The 17,633-nt window shown below is 44.9% G+C and overlaps 1 protein-coding gene across 4 annotated transcripts in view; it reads right to left on the reverse strand.

Annotated features, from left to right (window-relative positions):
• The window catches only part of GRK4 (G protein-coupled receptor kinase 4), a 100,112-nt gene that overhangs the window by 14,864 nt on the left and 67,615 nt on the right, over positions 1-17,633 (reverse strand). For 3 of the 4 annotated variants that reach the window (XM_075930838.1, XM_006128265.4, XM_075930839.1), the window contains 4 exons: positions 15,404-15,612; positions 4,618-4,755; positions 4,157-4,294; positions 2,110-2,241 (listed from right to left, as the gene is read on the reverse strand). In XM_075930838.1, the coding sequence (XP_075786953.1) occupies positions 2,110-2,241; positions 4,157-4,294; positions 4,618-4,755; positions 15,404-15,612 (617 nt within the window). Of the gene's footprint in view, positions 1-2,109; positions 4,038-4,156; positions 4,295-4,617; positions 4,756-15,403; positions 15,613-17,633 lie in introns of those variants that run through there. The other variant, XM_025187342.2, reaches the window with a different exon arrangement.

Here is a 17,633-nt window from a genome sequence, read left to right on the forward strand (position 1 = left end):
CCATGGCGAGTAGATTGTAACCGGGAAGAGCCGGGTTTGGGCGATCTGCGCATGCGCAGATCGCCAGACAGCGTGGCTGGCGAGCAGGGCTCGCCGCGGTTCGGCGAGCCCTGTTAATAAGAATCAATGTAATTTTTCAATTACATAAGTAGTGTTGTGGGTATCAAAAGGAAGCAGAAGGCATCCTCAAACCAAACCTCAGGCCTTTTTCATTTCAGCTAATCTTCCTTTAATTCTTTCCTTATGAAATCCCTAATAAGAGACAAGATTTATATTGGTAGTTCATACCAATTGAAGGACCTCAACCCATAAAACCCTTCACTTGTACAAAGCCCAGATTTTGAGCACAGTTTAGGCAAAAGAAATATGATCTGCAATACAAGTCCATAGCAAAACTGTGGTCAAAAGATCAACATTTTCATTGCTGCCATGCTAATCTAGGAACTATTGGTACAGTTGCCAATTATCTTCTGTTCACCAGATGGGATAACACAGTACCTGCAAAAGCTAAAAACAGTATTTTGAACATCAGACAGAGATAGCTATACTAGGTAAATCAGTAACAAATGTTTATATTACTGTACAAATTAACTTAACATGTTTTGACTCTATGTTCCAAGGCGTTAGCAAATTTTCTAGTACAGTAAAACTCCAATTGTCCAGAATCCAGTGGTCTGGCACTCCTGATAGTCCGGCACCAACTGGAACCCGGAAGTGCTCCAGCCAGCCAGACAATTGGAGCTGGTCCACACTGCTTTCCTAAGTCTGCCGCTGCTGAAACTGACGAGCGGCAGACTTGGGAAGCTGCAGAGCAGAGCAGCTGGGGTGCTGCCTGGTGCCGAGCAGGGGGGTTAGAGGCAGCGCTGCGGGACCAACCCGAGAGCACCCTAGCTGCTCTGCCCGCTGCTTCCCCAAGTCGCTGCTGCCACTTGCGGCCGCAGCTGTCCTGTCGCCAGCGGTTGCACGGGGCTTCCCCCGCCTCCCTACAAAACGGCAGAGGGTTTGCCCCACACCCTGCCGTTCCCCGCCCGACCCCACCCCCCAGTCCCGTCACAGCCCCCCTGCCGGAGTACCTCCTGATACTCCAGCATATCCGATAATCCGGCAACCCCTGGGTCCCAAAGGTGCCGGATTATCAAAGTCTGCTGTACTCTGACAGTGTAGGGATTAAAGTGTTTCTTCTTTTATATTTTTCATGTAAATAGTTGAATGTCAACATTCAAGGCAGACAGTTTCAAATCAATTCAAATGTCTAGTCTTCCCTCAGGATAGATTTCCATTAGAAAACTAGATCCATTCCTATGTTATGAACTGGAAACTTTCTTTTAAGTACAAATCAAATATTTTCTGAGAATGGTACTCTGTTTTTCCTTGTTTAAAGAGTCTTTTATTGTAAACAAATGGTCAGTTTACACCAACATTCAAATGCCCAGTTCATGACAAAAATATTCAGCCTACTATTATAATGCACAGCTATTTTGTGGATGATTCATTATTTGTTCCTAGCAATTTAAAATAATTAAATCTTTATAGTAAGCCAACATTATTTCTATGGTTCTTCATTGAAATGCACTTTTTCTTCATAAAACAAGTTTCACTTTGAATTTCTATGTGCAGAACAAACAAAATTGTATATATGAAGGTCTGCATATAGAAAACAATACTTAACAGCCAATTTTGTTCAAATCTATATGCAACTTGAATATACTAAAACAAGACATATTTATCATGTCTTATAATAAATATTTTGAAGTGCAATTCCTAAAGATTGCTCAAGTTTAAGATATTTTAATATATTAAACATTAGGTCTTAGAAATGGAGTCAAATTGTTCATGGAAAACTCATGTATATCTACATCACCTACATCAAAATCTATATACATTCCTAAAATATCCTGATATTTGTCTCCTAAAATATCTTCTTCAAAGTCACTGTTCATTCAATGATCATATCAAGCATCAATCTACTCTTTTAATTATTTTTCCCATGATAAGTCTTCTATATAAATAGCGAGACTGTCATTTGATAAATATTTTAAATTAAATTTAAAAATAAAAGGCAAAAAATACTTATGTTGCATAAATCAAAACCATAGGCAGTATTCTTACCCCTCTCTTAAAAAGTCTGTGAAAGAAGCCTCTCTTTGGTTTTGGGATATCTTTGCTCATATCTAGATCTTGTGACAAAGCGACATCAGTTTCATACGTATTGAGTTCTTGAAAGCATTCTGTTTCAATCATCTACATGAAAGTGAAAAAGATAAAAATGAAAAACGCACTCAGAAAAAGACTCCTCCTCCCGGACATTATTCAAGTTCATTCAAGTTAATTGTGAACTCTGGACTAACGGCAAGTTGCCAACATAAGAGGCACAGAAGACGACAAGGCAGCTTTATCCACTTTTGTGCAACCCAGAACCTAAAACCTATTTTACAATTAGTTTCATCTCAGCCCTGGATAGCAGGACACAGCTGCTCCCTTAGCTGCACCCTGTCTAATGCACAAGCAGGTACACTGCATTTACAGCTACTTTGTTACAGCAATCAAACAAAAAGCAACCATACCATAGCCATAAATGTGGGCCCTTATGTAAAGAAACTAAGACCAGCTTTCTATAATTCTTGCTTCAGAGATAATACTCATAAGTGTGTCCCACATCATTCCCCCAAAACACACCCACACTTTGCTGAATTTCCATTGCCCAAACTGAAACAAGCACAACTTGAACTAGATTTAATTCATGCCAAATAGATAAACATGGATCTCTCTTTCTACCCTTCTGTTTCAAGACAGCCTATCTCAGATTAATTACAATCAATCCAGTGTCCCCAGCACAGTGGGGGCAGGAGAAATTAACTCTATATATTGTCCTAAATGAATTCATTAACTAGTCAGTTTAGAATACTTACTTAAGAAGCATGATCAAGTCATGTTTGATTAAAGAAATAACTACATGTTCTGAATATCTAAAGCAAGGTGTGTCCACAGAGATCTAGACTGAAGCTTCTGGTTGCTCTCAACATGAATACCTGGGTATGACTCATTAAGATCCTTATAACAATGGCTAACATTTAGTAAATTTACTTTTTCATACTTTGAATTAGAGATGTTAAAAAGCAGTTAACTAGGTACAGATGTAACAATGAAAAATCTCAGTAGTTACACACTGTGGGCTCTGGAGTATACAACTTATACTGCAGAACCCGCAATGCAGCTGACTCGCCTAGAGCGCAGCTAGCAGCCAGTACATGCCAAGAGCTGGCTCCCGGCTGCTGGTCCAACTCCCAGAGGGCCGGCTGCATTGCAGGCTCTGCAGTATAGGCCTTATACTTCAGAGCACGCAGTCTGGGGCAGCAGAAAGCTCCCCGGGAGCCAGTGCACGTCAGGAGCAGACAGAGGCAGCAGTGCAAGGTGGCAGCCAGTTCCCCGAGTCCCCTTTTAAGCCGGCTCCCAGCCCCACTCCTGGCTCCCGGTCCCACTCCAAGGGAGCCAGCAGTCACCCCGCACTATGGGCTCGGATACAGAGCTAGCAGTGGAGGATGGCAGCCGGCTCCCCAGGAACATGGCCGGGAGCCAGCATGTAACCACTTCAGTAGCTGAACGTTTATGCTTATCGACAGGGCTTGACAAACTGCGGTGAGAGCTACTCGCCAGCCCCGCACTGCACATGCGGAGAATGGGGTGCACGGAGGGACCAGCTGAAATCTACTTGCCACAGGCAAGTAGAAACAGTGGTTTGTCGAGCCCTGCTTATCTGTTAATCATTTAAATGGTTACACTGTTACATCGCTGCTTTGAATGGCACTTCTTGAAGTCCCACTGCTTTGAATAGGTAATATTAGAAATCTTTCAGAGACAGGGTAAAAATAAGCAATGTGCTCATCCTAGCAGATGCTACAGTTTTCTGGGCAGCATCCACTAAAGCATAGGGTGGTGCAGCTTCCATCTGTTCAATTTTATGCAAGTTAAGTGTGGCCTTGAGGCTCCTGTCAAATCATCAATGGGACTGTTAACTGGAAACATGTTGAAGCAAATGCCTAAAGAAAAAAGGAAGTTTCATCATAAAGCCTGGTTAGGGAAGTTAAACAGTGCTGTATTTTTTTAATGTTCATTACTGTTATGCTAACACAAAGAGGATTTGCTCAAAGTACAGTACCTCATTTTGCCAAGGGATTGAGACACAACCTGTAACAAATTTGGAATAGAATTCATCATCTGTGGTATCCAGGTTCACTCCTTTCACTGTGGAGAATTGCTCTATATCCAAGACATCTTTACAATACACTGCACGTGGCTGTAAAATTAAACAATCATTGCTTTTTTGAGATAATTGTTTTTTAGAGAAAACTGGGCAATTAAATATTTTAGGTTCACATTATTGCCTATTCACTTTTTATTTACCTGAACACTGAAAGAATACCACTATGTCCATTTCAATAATTTTGTTAGGACTCTCCTAAGTCTTTGCACAAAGTTCAGGTCAATCATTTACAAATACCACCACCTACCCTTTTTGCAGCTTCTGCACCCTTCCTATGTTTCAGTGCAAACAGTTTTAATTAGCAGAGAAGCATATTGCATCTATTTAAGTACAAGACAGGTCTATCATCTACTCACATCTGGGAAAAATGGAGGCTCTAACATGTTTGCTTCCAGTCTCTTGAAGTTAATGTTCTTGAAAATGGGATGCTGTTTTACAACAGCAGCTCCATCTCCACTGCACCCCAATCGTTCCTTTGGATCTTTAGCAAGTAGCTGTAAAGAAATAGTAACTATATCATTTAATTAGCCTTTTATACATACCCTTTTAGAAATAAACTTTACAGCATTTTTCAATAGAAAAGAAGAGGTTACTTGCCTCATAACTGTAGTTCTTCAAGATGTGTCGCTCACGTCCATTCCAATCAAGTGTGTGCGTGCGTGCATAGATCACGGAGCTTTTTTCCCCTCAGCAGTATCCATAGGGCCAGCCAGGGAGCCCCCTGGAGTGGCACCGGTATAATGGTGCCTATATACCCCTGCTGGACCCTTCACCCCCTCAGTTCCTTCTTACCAAAGTTCTCCGATGAAGGGGAGGCGGGTGGGATTTGGAATGGACATGAGCAACACATCTCGAAGAACTACAGTTATGAGGTAAGTAACCTCTTCAAGTGCTTGCTCATGTCCATTCCAATCAGGTGATTCCGAAGCCATTTCCACTGGCGGTGGGGTCGGAGAGTAATGACACCTATCTTTCTATAAATTGCAGCACTGTCCTACCCACAGATGTGTCAGCTCTGGCCTGCTGCATGATGGCGTAGTGGTCTGAGAAGGTATGTACGGAGGACCAGGTGGCCACCCTACAGATGTCCAATATAGGCACTTGAGCCAAGAATACAATGGATGTGGCCTGTGCTCATGTGGAATGCACTCTCAGTGGGGGAGGAGTCTTCACCCGTCCATAGTAACACTCGCTAATGCATGAGGTGATCCATGAGGATAAACACTGAACTAACACTGGCGCTCCCTTCATTCTTTTCGCGAAGGAAATAAAAAATTGTGATAACTTCCGGAACACTTTTGTCCTGTCTATATAAAAGGCGATGGCCCTCCTCATATCCAGGCAATGTAAAGCCTGCTCTTTAGGTGTGTTGTGTGGCTTAGGGAAAAACACCGGTAAATAAATGTCCTGGGATATATGGAAATGAGAAACCACTTTGGGAAGGAAGGTCAGATGAGGGCGAAGCCTAACCTTGTCCTTAAAAGAGACTGCATATGGAGACTCTGCGGTAAGGGCTCGTAGTTCGGAAACCCTTCTGGCTGATGTAATCGCTATCAAAAACGACACTTTCCATGACAGATGCTTTAAAGAACAGGTGACTAGTGGTTCAAAGGGCAGCCGCATAAGTCCCTTAAATACCACATTAAGGTCCCAGAGGGAAATAGAGGGACGCACTTGAATCATTAGCCTGTCAACCCCCTTCATGGTTCTCTTTATCATCCTATTAGCGAACACCGACCTTCCTCCCTCCCCCAGGTGGAAGGCTGTAATCGCTGCCAGGTGGATTCTCAGAGAGTACATGGCAAGGCTCTGGTGCCTGAGCTGTAGGAGATGGTCTAATATCAGAGGAATATTGGCCGTAACCGGTTCTATGCCCCTTTGTTGAGTCCACAATGCTTCATAAAGGGCCCTGGTAGATAGTTTTCTGCTTTCCAATAAGACCCTTTGGACTTCCTGAGAGCATCCCTGTTCTATGTTGGAAAGCCACTTAGGTTCCAAGCTGCAAGGTAGACGGCCCCCAAGTTCGGATGGCATAGAATCCCCCGCCCTAGATCTTGCGTGAGCATATTCGAGACTATAGGTGGGGCCTGTTTGGTGAAAGGGACCCTTGCACACACTACATCCTCCTGAGTCCACCAGTCCAATGAATGAAGTACTGAGTTTGGGAGGGTAACCACCATGTCCAGAGGCTGTCTCACTGGGTTGCGGGCGGTTTTCAGCCAGCCCTGGAGTGTATGCAGCCTCAGTCTGACAAGTGTCACGACATAAGTGCAAGCCTCCATATGTCCCAGTAGGCGCATAGAATTGTGGATAGTAGTCAAGGGAGACCTCTGAGGGTCCATAATCATTGCACACATAGTCTGAAACCTGAGTATGGGCGGAGATGCTGTCTCTACCATAGAATTCAGAAAGGCCCCTACAAATTCTATTGTCTGAGACAGAATCACAGTAGACTTTTCTTCATTTAGTACGAGGCCAAGTTGGAAAAACAGTCACTTGGTATTCGAGACGTGTTATCACCCATTCCCGAGATGACCCCCATATTAACCAATTGTTCAGATAAGGGAAAATGTGTACACCCTGATGTCTTAGAAAGGCTGCTACTGGGACCATACACTTGGTGAATACCCTTAGCACTGTGGTTAGGCCGAATGGCAGGACTGCAAACTGAAAGTGTTCACTGGCCACTACAAATCTGAGGAATCTCCTGTGGGCAGGGATTATCATAATATGGAAGTAAACATCTTTTAAGTTGAGGGCAGCGAAGGGAAGGAATGATAGAGGCTAGGGTGACCATTCTGAACTTCGTTTTCCTTATGAACAAGTTCAAGCCCCTGAGGTCTAATACGGGCTGAAGACCCCCTTTTGCCTTTGGAATGAGGAAATATCTGGAATAAAAACCCCTTCCTTTGAACTTGCCTGGAACCGGTTCCACCACTCCGAGGTTCAGAAGCTTTGCAACCTTCTGCTTTAGCAGTGTTTCATGAGAGGGGTCCCTGAAGAGGGAAGGGGAGGAGCGGGGGGAGGGGGGGACAAGGGAGGGAGGGAGGCAGAAGGGGATCGAATAACACTGTGCCACCAGGCCTAAGACCCACTGGTCTGAAGTTATGGAGGCCCAGGCCTGGTAGAAGTGGGACAAATGGAAACCAAAAGGGAGTAACTGAAGTGAGAGTGGTGCGCGGTCCTTGATCGTATCCTCAAAATGAGGATTTGGGGTGCTGGCCCACAGACGTTGTAGGCCCCTTATCTTGGCCCGATCTTAAGCGCCTATGTCTGTGTCTAGGCAAGACTTTCCGTAAGTAGTTACGGTTCCTCCGTTTACCTTGGTCAGGGTTGAAATCCCGCTGGAATGGTCTGCCTCCGGGTCTGGGGTTGAAGGACCGCCTCAGTGGACCAGGTGTGTGGATCCCCAAAGATTTTAGCATTGCCCTCAAGTCCTTTAAACCATGTAATTTCGGATCGGTCTGGTCTGAGAATAAGCCCCTTCCCTCAAAAGGAAGGTCCTGAAGAGAGGTCTGGACTTCGGAAGGAATGCCCGACACCTGTAACCATGCACTCCTTCTCATTACAATAGCAGTAGCCATTGTCCTAGCCGCCGAGTCGGCTGCATCAAGTGCTGCTTGCAAGGCAGTACACGCCACCGTTCTGCCCTTGTCCTTCAGGGCCCCAAACTCTTTCTGGTCCTCCTGTGGCAAGCAATCTTAGAACTTTTCCATAGCGTACCATTATTAAAAGCATATCCCCCCAACACAGCCACCCTCCCGGGAGTATTTGCCGAGAAGATGTCCACCATCAGATCTGCCTCTTCATGTACCTCCGACATCTTTACTGACAAGTTTTCTGCCAGCCTCCTCAAGAGGTCTTGATGAGTCCTTCCATCCATCGAAGGTAGCGGTGGGGCTGGATCACCTAGGGCCTCATCAGGCGAGGACGATGAGAAGTCCCTCGGGATGAGCAGGTCCTCCACCTGCTTGTCCACCAGTGGCCCTGGCTGCAATGTCAGGACTACCTGCACAGGCTGGGGGGGGAGGAGGGTCTGGTTGCCACTTCGCTCTGAGTCAACGTGGACATTGACTTATCCGTCTCAGACAAAGGAGCTCTATGCAAGTCCCCTGCTGGACTCCCTTGTCTTGACGACCCCGAGATGGATGCTTCGAAGGGTGGCCCTTGGGCTTGATGGTAGGCCCACAGGGTCCAAAAGGGCCATTGCTGGGGAGGCCAAGTGTACCGCTGGGCTGGGTCGACACCAACAGCCCTGTGGCGTGAACAGGACTGGTGCCTCGATTTTGACCTGTATGAGGACCTCCCTGGCCTCAAAGACTCCGCATCCAAGTCAGATGAATATTCTGAGGCCAACTACGGAGGGGCACCCGACTCCTGTTCCTTCTGCTGCTAGGCCATAGCCCACGGTTGCTCCCTGAGAGTCGTGACTGGTGTAGGGGGTAAAAAGGGGTGCGCTGGTGCAGTGTGCACTTGCAGTGCCATTTGCACTGCCAGACCTTGCGAGGGCAGGACGCTTGGAGTCCCCACTACTGACCACACTGGTGGGACCGGTGCCAGGGATGACGTAGGCATCAGCCGGTCCGGAAATGGCACCAGTGCCGCCATCTGAAATAGATGTCGGTATCAGTGCCAGCACTGAAGCTGAGGCTGATGCCAGTACCAGTTGTGTTACTGTAGTTGATATGAGCACCGATAGAGCTGTCGGTGCCGGGGCCTGCACCTGAGTTGTGCAATAGCCCAGAGAGGGGCTGGTGCCGGAGTCAGTGCCGATGAAGTGATAGGTGGCACAGACGTCGTTGGCTCCGGCACTCCCGGTGCTGCAGCAACAACCGTCGATGGGTGTCCATGTGCCCAGGTCATCTGAGGGCCCGGTACCCGTAGAGCCGGTAAGGATGTTGTCGTGCCGCTGACTGTTACGACCAATGCACCGTTGACCAACTCGGTACTGGTACGGAGAAAGCGGATGTCTCTGAGGCGGTAAGCGCTATCAGGTCACGCACCGCATGAAACGTCTCCGGCGTTGATGGTCTCAGGTCTTGTAGGGCTCCCTCAGCCTCAGCCATTACGGGAGCGTGGCCGTGCCCAGGCTCTGCGTGAGTCTGGCTTGGAGCCTTCATGGCCAAGTGCCCCTTCTTCAGGTGCATTTTGTGGCCTGTTCTGTGGGGGGAGGAATGTCCCCTCCCCTACTTGGATCTCCTCTGAGAAGGAGATAGTGAATGGTGCCGGGAAGGCTTAGCCTTAGTCTTTAGTGGTGCCGTCGAGGCCTCCTGCACCAAGGAGTGGGCACTGTGTACCAAATGGGCCTCTTCTGGTGCTGGCAGTTGGAGAGTAGACTCCATGAGAAGTCTCTTCAGCCTAGAGTCCCTCTCCCTTCTTGTCCGCGGCTTAAAACTCCTGCAGATCTTACAGGCTTGTGTGCAATGTGTCCCACCCAAGCACTTTAGGCAGGAGTCCTGCAGTTCCCTTCAGGGCATAGATTTCAAACAGGACACACAAGGCTTGAATCCCTGTGGCCCTGGCATCCCCTCCCCAGTGGGGGAGAGGCAAAGAAGAGGAACAAAGACCTCCTATCTCTAAATATTTACACTCTAAATACTATATCTACGAACTATTTACAAACTAACTCGGTGCTAACTACTCTACTGAAGAAACAATGAAAGCTAAAGGAAGACTAAAGATCTAATGCTCCAACTGCTGCATGAGCTGTAAGAAGGAACTGATGGGGTGGAGGTGCCAGCAGGAGTATATATGCGTGGTTATACCAGTGCCACTCCAGGGGGCTCCCTGGCTGGCTCTATGGATACTGCTGAGGGAAAAGAGCTCTGAGATCCGTGCACGCGGCGTGCACACATCTGATTGGAATAGACATGAGCAAGCACTTGAAGAAGACCATATATATATAGTTTTATTTGGCTCCTTTGCTTACTGATATCTGCAATTCAATGTTGCACCATAACATTAACTTTTAAAGAACTGGAAACCTGAAGTAAGTGGTTTAAAAGTGTCCAAGCATTTTTATTAGACTACAGACAGGTTGAACCTCTTAATCTGAGATTTTCCTGTCTGGCAACATCCCTGGTCTGGCACAGTTAGGGACCCTGAGAGTGCTCTGGAGTTGGCATGAGTGAAAAATTGGCACAGCAGGACAAGGCCTCAGGGATGTTGTCAGACCAACAGAGCCCAGCTGGAAGCAGAGTCCCAGGATGATGGTCAGTTGCTGGGGTAGGAAGCTTATCGGCTAGGGCCAGGTGGATGAGACGGGGAGGGAAGCCAACAGCGGACACTAGGGGTGAGGGGCCAGGAGGCGGTGGCTGGGAGCCAAGTCCAGCAGCCGGGGCTGAGGGCCAGGACCTTCCCTGATCCATCAAACTCCCTGGTTCAGGGTCAGTCATGTCCTGAAAGTACTGAACAAGAGAGGTCCAAACCTGTAATTTAAATTACATTCTGCTTTTTTATAGGTTCTATCCATAACTAATTTAGCAGCTCGTTAAACTATATAATTATATGTGATCTGCAAATATATAAACATAGAGTCAGAATACCAGAACTGGAAGGGACATTAAGTTCAGTCCCCAGCACTCATGGCGGGACCAAGCACTATTTAGATCATCCCTGACAGATATTGATCCCAAATGTTGCTTGCTCATGCCAAGAGTACAGGGAACTGGACTTGATGACTTCCTCGGGTACCTTCCAATCCTACCTTGTCACCTTTCCTCAAATGAGAGATAAAATTGTTTCAGTATCTTCATAACTCTAAAAAAAGATATTTTTGTAAATCATACCATAACAAACATAAATATTATGTTTCTAAAAAACTCCCCTAAGTGTATGTTATCTACCAAGTTTTACTGCATTTTACTTCAGTAAACACAGGTTAAAAAATTAAAAATAAAAAAATCAATCTGTCCTATTCTGTAATCTTTTTCTTTACACAAGAAAATTAACATGCTACTTTTCTACCACATCTTCCCCATATTAAATACCAAGTTGCATGTACTAAGAAAGCTTAATTCTTCCCTTGATTACACTATATTCATATTGCACCTTAGCTTGAGGATATGGACCACTACACTTACAAAAAAAAACTGTAAAAAACACAACAAATAGTCTAGTAGCACCTTACAGACTAACAAAACATGTAGCTGGTATCATAAGCTTTCGTGGGCAAAACCCACTTCTTCAGATGACTGAAATATTAAAAGTCTAGATCCAAGAATAAATAAGGGAAGGGGGAGAAGGAGGAAAAAAGGTAAAAAAAGACCAATAGATTGTTTAAGTTACAAGAGGCTGATAAAAACAATTAGCACCTCCATTGTTTGTTTGATTAAGTCATTAGGATGTGTAAAGTAGTGTGCGAGCCAGCCCATGTCTCTGTTATTTCCATTCTGATAAGAATTAAACTTGTAAATGAAGTTAAGTTCCAACCTTTATCTGTGTATTTGGCTTGTGGAATTGGCCTGACCCAACATGGTGACTAGGAGATTAATGAGTGCCTGGGCAGGTTAATGTGTTCTCCAACAGGTTTCTGTGTGTTGCCTTTTCAAATATCAGATTTGTGTCCATTAATTCTTTCCCGTAGAAACTGTCCAGTTTGGCCAATATACATGGCTGTGGGACATTTCTGGCATTTAATAGCATAGATCACACTAGTGGATGTGCAGTTAAATGAGCCCCTGATGTAATGGCTGATGGGTCCAGTGATGAAATCACTTGCATAGATGTGTGCGCCGAGTTGGCACTGGAGCTGATTTCAGGGGTGGGTTCCTGGATGAGTATGATGGAGGTGTGTGTTGCGCAGTTACTGGAAATAATTTGTCTGAGGTTAGTGGGTTGTCTGTAGGACAGGATTGGCCTGTCCCCAAAGGCCTGAGAGAGTGAAGGGTCATTTTCTAGGACAGGTTTTTAAACAACTGCTCATGAAGCTCCCGGATGCTGCTCAGGACCAAATTTACAGTAACATCCGCCTTAATTCCTGACCTGGAATTTTCTGCTACCCAATACACAAACCTGGAAATCCTGGAGAACCCATCATCTCAAGCATTGGCATACTTACAACAGGATAATCTGGCTATCCTGATTCTCTCCTCAGACCCTATGCTACCACCACTGCTAGTTATCTTCGAGACACCACCAACTTCCTTTGGAAACTACAACATATCAGTAAACTTCCTGAAAACACAATCCTGGCCACCAGGAATGTAGAAGCGCTTTACACCAACATTCCACGTGAAGACAGATTACAGGCTATTGGGAACATCATCCCCGATGACACCACTGCACACTTGGAGCTCTGTGACTTTGTCCTCACTTACAACTACTACCGATTCAGAGACAATTTGTATCTTCAAGTCAGTGCACAGCCATGGGCACCTGCATAGCCCCACAATATGCCAATGTCTTTATCAATGACCTTGAACAATAGTTCCTCAGCTCTCACCTCCTAGCATCCTTACTCCACTTAAATTACATAGATAACATCTCTATCATATAGACCCACGTAAAAGAGGCCCTTGAAGAATTTCAGAGGGATTTGAATAACTTCCACCCTACCATCAACCTCAGCTTGGATCGATCCACAGGAGAGATCCACTTCCTTGACACTACAGTACAATTAAATTATGGACAAATTTCCACTACCCTATACTGGAAACCTACCAACCACTACACTTACCTTCATGCCTCTAGCTTCCATCCCAGACACATTTCTCAATCTACTGTAGACAGCCACACCCTAAGATACAACCAGATTTGCTCCAATCCCACAGATAGAGACAAACACCTACAGGATTTCTATAGAGCAGGCCTGGGCAAAATACGGCCCACGGGCTGGATCTAGCCCACCAATCCACCAGTCCGACCCATGGAGGCAGTGGGGAGCACCAGGCTGGCTCCCCAGCTTGCCCTGCAGACCTGTGTGCCATGCAGAAACACAGCTGCAGGGCTCTGTTTTTGTTTAAAACTGGAAAGGAGGGGGAAGTTTTAGGAGCTGCCCTGCTCCCAACACATTCCCATTGTCTAGTTTCTGGCAGACCTCAGCCAATGCGAACTGCTTGTTGGAGTAACAGGAAGCCAAGAATCACGCCCTCTCTCTACAGCTCAGTTATTCATGAAGCACATGGCCCGGCAAGCAGGTAGGCTGGCTGGGAGACGTTTTAAGCTGTGCAAGCAGGTAGGCTAGTTTGGCAGCTGGCAAGTAAGTCTCTTGGCCACATCCTGCTTCTGGCACCCCAACCCTTTCCTGCCCCAACTCTCTGCCCCTCCACTCAACATACCCAAACCTTCTGTCCCCCTCTTACACCCATCCCACCTCCAAGATCTAGCACCCCAATCTCCTGCCCCAGATCACAATACCCTCCTACCCTAGGTTACATTCCAAACCCCTGCCCTCTAGTCCCCTGCCCTAGGTCACAACCGCCTCCTTCACCAAAACTACCTCCCAGAATCCGTTCTCCCTCCTGCACCCCAATCCTTTACCCCAAGCTCTCTTCTGCACCCAACCTCTATCTCAGGCCCCACATCTCCTCCATTAATATCATGGAAGAGTGCAGCCCTCGACCACTTTCCAAAATCTTGGAGTGGCCCCCCCATCAAAAATTATTGCCCACCCTTGATATAGAGAATTCTTAAAACTGAAATGCCCACCCAGAGAAGTGAAAAAAACAACTTAAAGCCAAAAGAGTACCCAGACATGAGTTACTTCAAGACAGGCCACGAGAGAAAACAACAAAATTCCACTTGTCATCACCTACAGCCCACAACTTAAACCCCTCCAACGCATTATCAACAATCTACAACATATTTTGGAAAATGACCCCTCACTCTCGCAGGCCTTAGGGGACAGGCCAATCCTCGCCTATAGACAACCCCCTAACCTCAAACAAATTCTTTCCAGTAACCATGCAATACATACCTCCATCATAATCATCCAGGAACTCACCCCTGCAATCAGCTCTGATGCCAACTCTGTGCACACATCTATACAAGCTATTTCATTACTGGATCCAACATCAGGAGCCACTACATCAGGGGCTCATTTAACTGCACATCCACTAATGTGATCTAGGCCATCAAATGCCAGCAATGCCTCCACAGCCATGTATATTGGCCAAACTGAACAGTTTTTATGGGGGAGGGATAGCTCAGTGGTTTGAGCAATGGCCTGCTAAACCCAGGGTTGTGAGTTCAGTCCTTGAAGGGGCCATTGAGGGATCTGGGGCAACTCTGTCAGGGATGGTACTTGGTCCTGCCATAAAGGGAGGGGACTGGACTCCATAACCTCTCAAGGTCCCGTCCAGCTCTATGAGAGAGATATAGATATATATATGGAGATATACCTATGAAGAATTAATAGACACAAATCAGATATTCAAAGAAGCAAGATGCAGAAACCAGTTGAAGAACACTTTAACCTAGATGGGCACGCATTCCTGGATCTCCAACCTTGTTGTTTCAGGCCAGTTCCACAAGCCAAATATAAAGAAGGGAACTTAAACTTGTAAATGAAGTTAATTATCAGAATGGAATGAACAGACATCAGATGGCTCCCACACTACCTTCCAGATCCTAATGACTTAACCAACCAAATAATGGAGGTGCTAATTGTTCTTATCAGCCTCTTGTAACAATCTATCACTGTCTTTTTTCTCCATTTTTTCCTCCTCCTTGGATCTGGGCTTTTAATACTCCAGTCATCTGAAGAAGTGGGTTATGCCCACAAAAGCTCATGGTGCCATCTACATGTTTTGTTAGTCTGTAAGGTGTTACTAGTCTAGTCATTATTTTTTAAGTTTCTCTAGTTACAGACTAATTCTGCTACACCTCTGAAGCTTTTACACTTATAAAGTACACTATTTTGTAAGTTATAATTCAACAAACATGATCTTCCTTCAATCATGAAGAAAAGTCCTCAGTTTCTCAGAACAACAACAACAACAGTATGGGACTGTTTATGGACTTCTAGCCAATAAATAGATGAATCATAAAGAGAGACGAAAGTGACTTATGCAGGTCACCTAAGCCATGTCACCTGAATTATGAAAAGTTTCCAACAAAACCAAGACACTAAAATTGTAAAATTTCAGCTCTTTAAAGAGTATTAGAAACTTAATTTCCAAACCTCTACGTCTCTTCACCCACCATCCTGCAGATGGATTTTGCCTCCTCTGAGAATTTGTCTGAATACACTTCTTGGTCTTCCTTCACTCTTCGGTCTATCTCATCAAGTTTGACTTTTTCCTTACGCTTCCTGAATGGTGATTGTCCTTGAATCATTTCATAAATTAGGCAGCCAAGACCCCACCAGTCAGGGCTGAATGTATAGCTTTCATTGTTGAGGATTTCTGGAGCTACCAAAAATAAATTATAAAAATATACAGTTTTAGGGTTTTTTCCATTATTTGACCAGTAAAACAAATCCACTAAGTTATCATTGCACTCTGCCTAGAAACAGACGCTACAGTAATAATGGAAGTCCAGAGTTACAGGAAGTCCTCATTCCCATATTAAGAACTATTTTGGTCAGCTAACAGCAGATCCTTAATTGCTTCTTTTCTAGATCAATATGATCCTTAAACCATTTTTAAATCAAGGTAAAATTTTGATAAGCTAAGCATCTAAGTGACTTAGGAGTCAAAGCTACATTTTTAAAAGTGACTTGTGAACTTAGAAGCCAAGATTCTAACTGAATATCAATGATATTTAGATGTTTTGGAATTTTTTCTCCAGAATAATTAACTTTTTGAGATGGCTGTATTTTCAATGTAATTCTGTAATTTTATCAAACATGATGCTGGAAGAACAGCTACAGCTCATGCTGAAGTCCCTATACTTCACTGAACACTTATAAATGCATAGCTTGAACCTAATCCTGCTTAGCTGCTGCAATGGCCAGGAGCTCTGGGCCCCTTTGGATCTCTGGGCCAACGGGTAATTGCCACCTTTGCATACTACCTCCCCAAATCTGTCAGCTGGCCTGTTCCCCACAGTCAGAGAAGTATTATTCATGTGAAATATTTGTCTACTTCAAGAGGTGTCATTTCTTCCCCATCTAGAAGGATGGCTGAATCCAAATGGGCCCCTGTAGAATAAAACCTTTGTCTTATTCCTCCCATCCACCCATGAAGAAGTTATTTGCAAGAGCACTCATCAGTTTGGATTCTGTAGTAAGGGGAGATAAAAATCCCTGACAGGGAGAATCTGGATTTTTTTACGCTGTATGGACTTTGAGGGACAAATAGTTCTAAACATAGCAAGAGACCCCATGCTGCCTGGCATGGTTCAACCCCAAAGGACAAATAGAGCTGCTTATACTTCTTATAGGAGCTTATAAAATCTTTTCAAATCAAAGACTAATTTGTGTATTATGTTTTTAACCTTGTTACAATAATTATTTTTAGTTAATAAATATTTAGTTAATTACAGGATTAACTACATGCGTTATAATTAGACCTGAGGCCAATGACTACTGACCTAAGGTAAGTCACTAGTCCTTTGGGACTGGAAATAATCTAAATATTGTGACCTTTGCTATAAAGTGACCATCTATCACATAGTTCAACTTGCTTCCTCAGATCAAATGGTGGAAGAAAATAGTCACAGCCATATATACCAAACAGCCTAGAACAACATTTCCTCAACTACCGTCCCCTTTTACCCCTTCTCTACTTACGCTACATCGATGACATCTTTATGATCTGGACGCATGGCCAAGAAACACTGGAGACATTCCACAGAGATTTCAACAACCTACACCCCACCATTAACCTCAGCCTGGACCATTCCACACGGGAGATCCATTTCCTGGACACCACAGTACAAATCAACAATGGAAAATCAGACACCACCCTCTACAGAAAACCCACTGACTCATACAGTTACCTACATGCTTCCAGCTCCCATCCAGCATACACCATACGATCCATCATCTATAGCCAAGCCCTTCGATACAACCACATCTGCTCTAATCCCACTGACAGAGACCAGAAACTTCAGGATCTCTACCAAGCATTTATAAACCTCAACTACCCACCCGGAGAAATAAAAAAGAAAATTGAAAGAGCCAAACAAATACCTAGAAACCATCTACTACAAGACAGACCCAAGAAAACCAACAATAGAACACCACTTGTCATCACCTACAGCTCCCAACTTAAACCTGTCCAACACATTATCAATAAATTACAGCCTATACTGGAACAGGACACTAAACTCCAAGAAGCTCTGGGAGACAGACCCATAGTCTCCTATAGACAACCACCTAACCTCAAGATGATTCTTACCAACAACCACAGGACATACCACACTAATACCAACCTTGGTACTTTCCCTTGCAACAAACCCTGTTGCCAGCTTTGTCCACATATTCACT

This window comes from Pelodiscus sinensis, chromosome 5 (genome assembly GCF_049634645.1).
Source record: "Pelodiscus sinensis isolate JC-2024 chromosome 5, ASM4963464v1, whole genome shotgun sequence".
NCBI classification, from domain to species: domain Eukaryota; kingdom Metazoa; phylum Chordata; order Testudines; family Trionychidae; genus Pelodiscus; species Pelodiscus sinensis.